Here is a 10,497-nt window from a genome sequence, read left to right on the forward strand (position 1 = left end):
CCTCACTACTCTATATAGCCTCACTACTGTTATAGCCTCTCTACTGTATATAGCCTCGCTACTGTATATAGCCTTTCTACTGTATATAGCCTCTCTACTGTATATAGCCTCTCTACTGTATATAGCCTCTCTACTGTATATAGCCTCTCTACTGTATGTAGCCTCACTACTGTTATAGCCTCTCTACTGTATATAGCCTCACTACTCTATATAGCCTCACTACTGTTTATATCCTCTCTACTGTATATAGCCCCTCTACTGTATATAGCCTCTCTACTGTATATAGCCTCACTACTGTATATAGCCTCGCTACTCTATATAGCCTCACTACTGTTATAGCCTCTCTACTGTATATAGCCTCACTACTGTATGTAGCCTCTCTACTGTATATAGGCTCTCTACTGTATGTAGCCTCTCTACTGTATATAGCCTCTACTGTTATATCCTCTCTACTGTATATAGCCTCACTACTCTATATAGCCTCACTACTGTTATAGCCTCTCTACTGTATATAGCCTCACTACTGTATGTAGCCTCTCTACTGTATATAGCCTATCTACTGTATATAGCCTCTCTACTGTATGTAGCCTCACTACTGTTATAGCCTCTCTACTGTATATAGCCTCACTACTCTATATAGCCTCACTACTGTTATAGCCTCTCTACTGTATATAGCCTCGCTACTGTATATAGCCTTTCTACTGTATATAGCCTCTACTGTATATAGCCTCTCTACTGTATATAGCCTCTCTACTGTATATAGCCTCTCTACTGTATGTAGCCTCACTACTGTTATAGCCTCTCTACTGTATATAGCCTCACTACTCTATATAGCCTCACTACTGTTTATATCCTCTCTACTGTATATAGCCCCTCTACTGTATATAGCCTCTCTACTGTATATAGCCTCTCTACTGTATATAGCCTCTCTACTGTATATAGCCTCTCTACTGTATATAGCCTGTCTTTTTACTGTTGTTTTATTTCTTTACTTACCTATTGTTCACCTAATACCTTTTTTGCACTATTGGTTAGAGCCTGTAGGTAAGCATTTCACTGTAAGGTCTACACCTGTTGTATTCAGCATTTCACTGTGAGGTCTACTACACCTGTTGTATTCAGCATTTCACTGTAAGGTCTACTACACCTGTTGTATTCAGCATTTCACTGTACGGTCTACTACACCTGTTATATTCAGCATTTCACTGTGAGGTCTACTACACCTGTTGTATTCAGCCTTTCACTGTAAGGTCTACTACACCTGTTGTATTCAGCATTTCACTGTAAGGTCTACTACACCTGTTGTATTCAGCATTTCACTGTAAGGTCTACTACACCTGTTGTATTCAGCATTTCACTGTAAGGTCTACCTACACCTGTTGTATTCAGCATTTCACTGTGAGGTCTACTACACCTGTTGTATTCAGCATTTCACTGTAAGGTCTACTACACCTGTTGTATTCAGCATTTCACTGTAAGGTCTACTACACCTGTTGTATTCAGCATTTCACTGTAAGGTCTACTACACCTGTTGTATTCAGCATTTCACTGTAAGGTCTACTACACCTGTTGTATTCAGCATTTCACTGTAAGGTCTACTACACCTGTTGTATTCAGCGCACATGACAAATAAACTTTGATTTGATCAGTTATTAGCATTTTATAGCATGGATAAAGCAACGCTTCACTTGTAGATTTGTAACGTCAGTGAGTCACTCGTTAAAGCAGACTTTCTACTGGTACCAATGTGTTGCTCTCCGTGTATCTGGGACAGCGGATCAACAGATTCATAACTTTCCCCGTATTTCACACACAGATCAGTCGTTGAGCTGAGATGTGAGGGTGGGTGGGCGGGTGGGTGAACAGCATGATGGGTAGGTAAATCAAACTGTCGTTTCTGCGGCTGGATCAAAGGTTCAGCAGGTTCAGCACACATGGTGAGTTCAGTTCACCGTTACTTCCAGGAGACAGGAGGGAGGAGACAGGAGACAGGAGGGAGGAGACAGGAGACAGGAGGGAGGAGGGAGGAGACAGGAGGGAGGAGGGAGGAGACAGGAGGGAGGAGACATGAGACAGGAGGGAGGAGACATGAGACAGGAGGGAGGAGACATGAGACAGGAGGGAGGAGACAGGAGACAGGAGACAGGAGACAGGAGACAGGAGACAGGAGACAGGAGACAGGAGACAGGAGGGAGGAGACAGGAGGAGACAGGAGGAGACAGGAGGAGACAGGAGGGAGGAGTGAGGAGACAGGAGGGAGGAGACAGGAGACAGGAGGGAGGTAAAACACAATGTAATGCCTAGTGGAGGCAGGAAACAGGAGACAGCAGGGAGGTAAAACACAATGTCATGCCTAGTGGAGACAGGAGACAGGAGGTAAAACACAATGTCATAACTAGTGGAGACAGGAGACAGGAGACAGCAGGGAGGTAAAACCAAGATGACAACACAGTGCTATTATTAAACTTCTAAACAGATGAGCATTAAAGGAGAGTTCCTCTGTTCATGAAGTAGGTCAGAACACCCTCGTCTTCCCTTGTTTCCTTCTCTATTTCCTCCCTCCTTTCTTTGTCAGTTCAGTCAGTGAACTCCTAGAGGATTGCTTTGTGAAGCTTTTGTCTTTCGCTGTCGCCAAGTATCAAGATATGCTGCATTCTTCCAGGACTATATTTGCATACAGGAAAGTTAACTTCCACTGGCTTGAAACAAGTTTTTTTTTGGTGATTCACAGTCCGTGACCTCTATGGTGGAATGCAGTGTGGATCAGAATGCTGTGACACGTGCTGAACTCTCTTTCTCACATTTCTTCTGACACGTAACCTACAATACATAGACAGATACACAGCACCTCATCTATCTGTCTGTCTGTCTGTCTGTCTGTCTGTCTATCTGTCTGTCTGTCTGTCTGTCTGTCTGTCTGTCTGTCTGTCTGTCTGTCTGTCTGTCTGTCTGTCTGTCTGTCTGTCTGTCTGTCTGTCTGTCTGTCTGTCTGTCTGTCTGTCTGTCTGTCTGTCTGTCTGCCTGTCTGTCTGTCTGTCTGTCTGTCTGTCTGTCTGTCTGTCTGTCTGTCTGTCTGTCTGTCTGTCTGTCTGTCTGTCTGTCTGTCTGTCTGTCTGTCTGTCTGCCTGTCTGCCTGTCTGTCTCTCTCTGTCTCTCTCTGTCTCTCTCACACTTATACTCACACTCATACACTCTCACACACACTCATACACTCTCACACACACTCATACACTCTCACACACACTCATACACTCTCCTACTCTCACTCTCACTCTTACTCTCACTCACACACGCTCACACTCTCACCATCACTCACTCACTCACTCACCAATTCAATTCAAAGGGCTAAATTGGCATGTGGAAACATATGTTAACATTGCCAAACTAAGGAATGTAGATAATAAACAAAAAAAAGTGAAATAAACCATAAGAAATGAACATTAAACATTACACTACAGTGTTCTAAAAGAATAAAGACATTTAAAATGTCATATTATATATACAGTGTTGTAACAATGTACAAATAGTTAAAGAACAAAAGGGAAAATAAATAAACATAAATATGGGTTGTATTTACAATGGTGTTTGTTCTTCACTGGTTGACCTTTTCTTGTGGCAACAGGTCACAAATCTTGCTGCTGTGATGCACACTGTGGTATTTCACCCAGTAGATATGGGAGTTTATCAAAATTGGATTTGTTTTTGAATTCTTTGTGGATCTGTGTAATCTGAGGGAAATATGTGTCTCTAATCTGGTCATACATTTGGCAGGAGGTCAGGAAGTGCAGCTCAGTTTCCACCTCATTTTGTGGGCAGTGTTGCATATAGCCTGTCTTCTCTTGAGAGCCAGGTCTGCCTACGGCGGCCTTTCTCAATAGCAAGGCTATGCTCACTGAGTCTGTACATAGTCAAAGCTTTCCTTAAGTTTGGGTCAGTCACAGTGGTCAGGTATTCTGCCACTGTGTACTCTCTGTTTAGGGCCAAATAGCATTCTAGTTTGCTATTTGGTTTGCTAGTTTGCTATTTGCTATAAATAGTTTGCTATTTACAATGTGTCAAGTAAATATATTTTTGTTTACTCATGATTTGGTTGGGTCTAGCTGTCCTGGGGCTCATCTCTCTGTAGGTGAGGACTCTGTAGGGTCTGTTTGTGTCTGTGATCAGAGCCCCAGGACCAGCGTGCTTAGGGGACTCTTCTCCAGGTTCAAATCAAATCACATTGTGTTAGTCACATGCGCCGAATACAAATGCTAACCTACAAGCCCCTAACCAACAGTGCAGTTTAAAAATATATATACTTTTTTTTTTTTTTTTTTTTTTATACGAATAAGAATAAGTAATTAAAGAGCAGCAGTAAAATAACAATAGCGAGACTATATACAGGGGCTACCGGTACAGAGTCAATGTGCGGGGGCACCGGTTAGTCGAGGTAATTGAGGAAATATGTACATGTAGGTTGAGCTCTCACTCACTCACTCCTCTCTTTCTCTCTCTCTCTCTCTCTCTCTCTCTCTCTCTCTCTCTCTCTCTCTCTCTCTCTCTCTCTCTCTCTCTCTCTCTCTCTCTCTCTCTCTCTCTCTCTCACTCACTCACTCACTCACTCACTCACTCACTCCTCTCTTTTCTCTCTCTCTCTCTCACTCATTCACTCACTCCTCTATTTGTCTCTCTCACTCACTCACTCCTCTCTTTCTCTCTCTCTCTCACTCACTCACTCCTCTCTTTCTCTCTCTCTCTCACTCACTCCTCTCTTTCTCTCTCTCTCTCTCTCTCTCACTCACTCACTCCTCTCTTTGTCTCTCTCTTTCTCTCTCACTCACTCACACTCCTCTCTTTGTCTCCCTAGCGGTGGATGGGGACTACTGGAGGCTGTTGAACCCAGGAGAGTACAGCATCACGGTGAGGGCTGAGGGCTACAGCGCCAGTAGTAAAGTGTGTGAGGTGGGCTATGACATCGGAGCGACCCGCTGTGACTTCACCGTCAGCCGCACCAACCTGTCACGCATCAAAGAGATCATGGAGAGATACAACAAGCAGCCTATCAGACAGCCTCTCAGGACACCCGTCAGGCAGCTGCAAGCACGCAGGCCCGGCCCCAGACACAGACGCGTGAGGACATCGTAGGGACCACCAGGGAGAGTTAGAGAGAACGAGTAGCCTGGTCCCGCACCTGAATGTGCTGTCTTGCCAACACCTGTGGTCATTGTTCTGCCAATCTGCCAATGACCATAGGGCTTTTACAGCACAAACTGATCTGGGACAAGGCTAGGGGTGAAGAGAGAGCAATGAGAGACAGACTCTAACATCTCTCTCTCTCTAGTTCTGATCCAACATCTGCTTTGATCGAGACTCTCTGTTTTGGAACTCTGTTTAGCCGCATCCGTCCAGAGTGTTGGTGGAAGTGCAGATTGGAGATTGATGTTAAAGATGTTTTGAGTGATAATGGTGTTTTTCTGTATTAAAACAAGACGCTGTTCTTTCAACAATGAATTAAGCTCTCTGGTGCGCTGGTCTTACTGTAAAATAAGTGTCTTTTTTTGGGGGGACCATCTTAAAAGTTGCAATGGCTTCTCTACCAAAGTGTTATTACAGTATACATGGTTAACCCGAAATGTACATTTTACTTTGTGCCATTATTTGGTAATGAAATTGTCCGTCTGTATTTCAAAATGATGAATTTTGACCATGGATATTACCATGTGTGTCTCTTCTAACTCATGCAGTACAAACGCAGTAATAACTATCTTACCGACACGTTTACAAGCTTCATCCTTGCAAGTAATGTCTTTTGAAATTGTTCTTTGGAATAAATAAATAAAATGATGCATATATTTTGAATGTAGAAAAAGCTCTATATATTTTTTGTTTGTTATAATCCTCATGTTACTTTTCTGCGTTCAGAAAGGATTTAAAGTCCAGGCTGCTTTCCAGCTCATTTATCCCCTGATTTACAAAACACGTCTCAATAGCTGGTCCAGGTATCCTCATGACATCACAAGTCCTCTTGTTGTTCTCTACTGCTCCTCTATTGGTCCTCGTGCAAAGGGAGAAGGCCGATGACATCACGAATTCCCCATCAAACCTTTGAAAGCCCGACTTATTAAAGGTTGCAGTTGTGTCAAAAAAAAAAAACTATTTTCCTCAAAACGTATGTTTTTTTTACCCTTTAGCTTCTTTGGGATAGGGGGCGCTATTTTCACTTAGGGAAAAAATCGTGCCCAATTTAAACGGCCTCGTACTCTATTCTAGATCGTACAATATGCATATTATTATTACTATTGGATAGAAAACACTCTCAAGTTTCTAAAACCGTTTGAATTATATCTGTGAGTAAAACAGAACTCATTTTGCAGCAAACTTCCTGACAGGAAGTGAAAAATCTGTTCCAGGGCCTTCCTATTCATTTGCTTGAAATCTATGGATATACATGCACTTCATACGCCTTCCACTAGATGTCAACAGGCAGTGGGAGGTGGAATGGGGTGTCTAGCTTGATCTGACGTCGAACAAGAGCTCTTGGAATGACGTGACCCCAAATTTCCTTTGTTCAGCAAGGTGCGGGAAGGAACCCTGGATTGCCTTCTGAAAAGCTTTCGGTATAGACGGCTAATATCTCCGGCTTTGATTTAATTTGATACATGTGATAATATCATCGTAAAGTATGTTTTTTCAATATAGTTTTATCAGATTATTGAACGTTTATCGGGTGTTTTGGCGTTTTCCGTTCTCTACGTTTGGTGAAGATGGACAACTTTGCGCCACTTGGCTAGCTTTGGTTGCTAATTCGACAGGAGAAGAGGACATTCTAAAACCAAACAACGATTTATTCTGGACAAAGGACTCCTTGTACAAGATTCTGATGGAAGCTCAGCAAAAGTAGGAACCATTTATGATGTTATTTCGTATTTCTGTCGAAAATGTTTAGTACTATTTTCCGCCCTCATTGCAGGCGCTGTCTCGCTATAACGTAAGCTGTATGTCGTACTAAAGTTATTTTTAGAATTCTTACACGGCGATTGCATTAAGAACTAGTGTATCTTTCATTTGCTGTACAACATGTATTTTTTAGTAAAGTTTATGATGAGTTCTTTGATTAGATTAGGTGACTGTCCAAAATATCTCCGGATACTTTTGTGCAGTTTGGCTACGTATTCACATTGTAAAACCACGATTTGTACCGGTAAATATGCAAATTTTCGAACAAAACATATATGTATTGTGTAACATGATGTTATAGGACTGTCATCTGATGAAGTTTGTCAAGGTTAGTGAATAATTTTATATCTTTTGCTGTTTTTTTGCGATCGCTACCTTTGCGGTGAATGAATGCGGTTGTGTGGTTGGCTATTGTGGTACGCTAATATAATGCTATATTGTGTTTTCGCTGTAAAACACTTAAAATATCTGAAATATTGGCTGGATTCACAAGATGTTTATCTTTCATTTGCTGTACACCATGTATTTTTCATAAATGTTTTATGATGAGTATTTAGGTATTTCACGTTGCTCTCTGTAGTTATTCTTGCTGCTTCGGTGCTATTTGTGATTGTAGCTGCAATGATTTATACCTGAAATATGCACATTTTTCGAACAAAACATAGATTTATTGTATAACATGTTATAAGACTGTCATCTGATGAAGTTGTTTCTTGGTTAGTGACTAATTCTATCTCTATTTGGGGGTTTTGTGCAAGCTACCTGTGCTGTGAAAGAAATGTCTGTGCTTTTTTGTATTTGGTGGTGAGCTAACATACATATACGTGGTGTTTTCGCTGTAAAACATTTAAAAAATCGGACATGTTGACTGGATTCACAAGATGTTTATCTTTCATTAGCTGTATTGGACTTGTTAATGTGTGAAAGTTAAATATTTCTAAAAAATATCTTTTGAATTTCGCCTTTTCAGTGGAATGTGGGGGGGGTTCCGCTAGACAGGTTAGTGTATGTGTACTTGACTGTATTTATAGATGTCGCTTTTCAACAGTAAAAGGAATCACTGGAGGACATCTTTAATCAAATATATATATTTATATTTGAAGAGCTTTGAAATCCTACCATGTTATTTTTTAGATGTTCTGAAAGGTTTTGTAGGGTCCTAAAAGGTCAAAGAAAAACAACTAAACATGGTGACGGCCGGTTGGCGCCACTACGATAGTAGGATGAAGCTCAATGTTACATTCAAATCTCCCTACCATCATGTCTCAGACAATATGTCACCAATGTCAAAAACATTTGCAAATCAACTGGATTGGAGGTACACAACACACTCCCCGCCTCTCCCCGCCGTCTGATCGTTACCGAGAACCACATACCGGATTTTTAACGGGGTCTTTAGCAATTTAATTTTCAGAGTATTTTCTGCACCCTACCTAGCTCAAATTCTAGACGTCGGATTAAAACGAGACTGTAGCGTCCATAAAAGTGACCATTGGACTTTCGGAAATGTCGGATTGACTACCTAGCTAGCTATCATCAGTCGGATGAGAAGCAAGCGACAAGCAAAGGAAGATAGCTAGCTAGTTATATTTGCTATGGAAGGTTTTTCATATGGTTGAAGTCGTGTGTAAACTAAATCAGAGCACAGACAAATAAGCTAGTGATCATCCTTGGCTGCTATTATAGCCAGTAGCTTCAAGTCAATAACACTGTAACAACTCAATGTTGACAATATATCCTAGCTAGCTATATTCTTCCATTAAGTGTAGCTAGCTAGCTATATTCTTCCATTAATTGTAGCTAGCTAGCTAAGTAAAGTTCATAATCAACATCAAGCTTTGAGAAAATGCTGCTAACTTATAATACATTCAAAGGGCATTGATAATCCAGCTACTCCGGCCCGATACAGTCAAATTGGCCAGATAGCTACATGTGCAGCCAGATTTCAGTTCCATCACAAACACTGCTAGCTAGCCTACATTTCCTCAACCAATAACAGCGTCTCACAACACAAACTAGCGGATGTCTTGCTAATAAACCAGTTAGATATGTTGAATCTAAACCCGGCCAATGCACATGCAAGTAGCGCATTGGCTGTGCACATGCTATCTAGCAAGCTAATTAGCTAGATAGACACACAAGACAGACACTTTGCTGTTCGAGCATCCAGAACCAATTCCAGCCCTTATGATGTGCTGTTCCAGTACACTCCCTCCTCTGTCAATGCATTTTTCATTAACAGACTTCATTACTTTTCAGTGTGTTTTCAACATTTTGAACCCAGTAAGCATAATTACATTTAAAATTCATATTTTCCCAGACGTTGAAGTTGGGTTCATTTTAGGTTCTGAATGAAAGGTGGAAGGACGTATTTTGAGGAAGTCGTAAATACATATTTTCCGGACGTTATAAAATTAGTTTTTTTCTTAGACGTTGAAAATACACCTTTTGCGGACATTAAAATCAGGCTCATTTTCAGGTCTGAATGAATGTTGAAAATATTTGATCTACTTTTTTTTACTGTACTGTACTGCTCTCTGTTGTGCTCTACTGCAGTGGTTCTCAAAACTCTCCTTGGGGACCTCCAGACGTTTCACCATTTTGCTGAAGCTCTGAACTACCTTCCTTTTTATTTTTTACATTTATACATTTTAGTCATTTAGCAGATGCACTTATCCAGAGCGATTTATAGTTAGTGAATTAATCTTAAAATAGCTAGGTGAGATTCGAGAGCTTGAAGATTTGATCTGGGGTCCCCCCGTGGAGAGGTTTGAGAACCACTACTCTATGGTACTGTACTGTACTGTCAAAACTTGTGAAACATGGAGGTCTATGATTGGTCTATGATTGGGTCACTTGTCTCGAAGTGGTGTGCTTTCAGGGAGTCCCGTCCGTGGACTTTGAAATCAAGGCCGGTCCGGTTCGGACCGCACCAAAAAAAAGACATCCGGTCTGAACAGGACCAAAAAAAAAGACAACAAATATGAAGCTCTCTTAATTTAAAAAGACATTGGCAGAGATCCCCTTAGTGGGAAGTAGCCAATCACAAGTAAAAAATAACTGGAGGGGGAGTCTGGGAGAACACCCCCCAATTTTTTTATTTTTTTTTATTTCCAAATGCAGCCAACTAATTCAGTACGTTGAGAGTCACTTCCTGGAACTGGTATGTGATTAATGTGAAGCAGCTGTTGATATTCACCCCCTTTCCCTCTTTAAAAGGGAGAATCCATGTGTTTTGCATAAATGCAAATAGCCATGTCGATGAAGTAATTACTAGGGCCCGGTTTCCTGATAGCGATGGAACTTAAGCTTCCCGAGGTTTTTTTTAAGAATGAATCTACAACGAATGTAGAACTCACATTTCCCAGAACACCACATAGGGAGAACGTTCAATAAGTTAGTCGTTAAAGTGTCGATACTGATGAAATGGACAGAAAGGCAGTGCTGCTCTCAGATCAGCATTAGTCCACTCAAATCATTATATTAACATTAGAATTATTCCATAATACTGACCCCGGATCAGCTCCTAGAGAGAAAATGATCACCTATGGCTGCAGATAT

At 41.2% G+C, this 10,497-nt stretch overlaps 1 protein-coding gene across 1 annotated transcript in view; it reads left to right on the forward strand.

The window, feature by feature from the left end:
- Positions 1–5,848, forward strand: part of cpxm2 (carboxypeptidase X (M14 family), member 2) — an 86,722-nt gene extending 80,874 nt beyond the window's left edge. Inside the window, exon 14 of the mRNA XM_071394699.1 lies at positions 4,847–5,848. Coding sequence (XP_071250800.1) covers positions 4,847–5,124 — 278 coding nt within the window. The 3' untranslated portion in view covers positions 5,125–5,848. The remainder of the gene's footprint in view (positions 1–4,846) is intronic.
- The last annotated feature ends 4,649 nt before the right edge of the window (positions 5,849–10,497 follow it).

This window comes from Salvelinus alpinus, chromosome 3 (assembly GCF_045679555.1).
Source record: "Salvelinus alpinus chromosome 3, SLU_Salpinus.1, whole genome shotgun sequence".
Classification (NCBI taxonomy): Eukaryota; Metazoa; Chordata; class Actinopteri; order Salmoniformes; family Salmonidae; genus Salvelinus; species Salvelinus alpinus.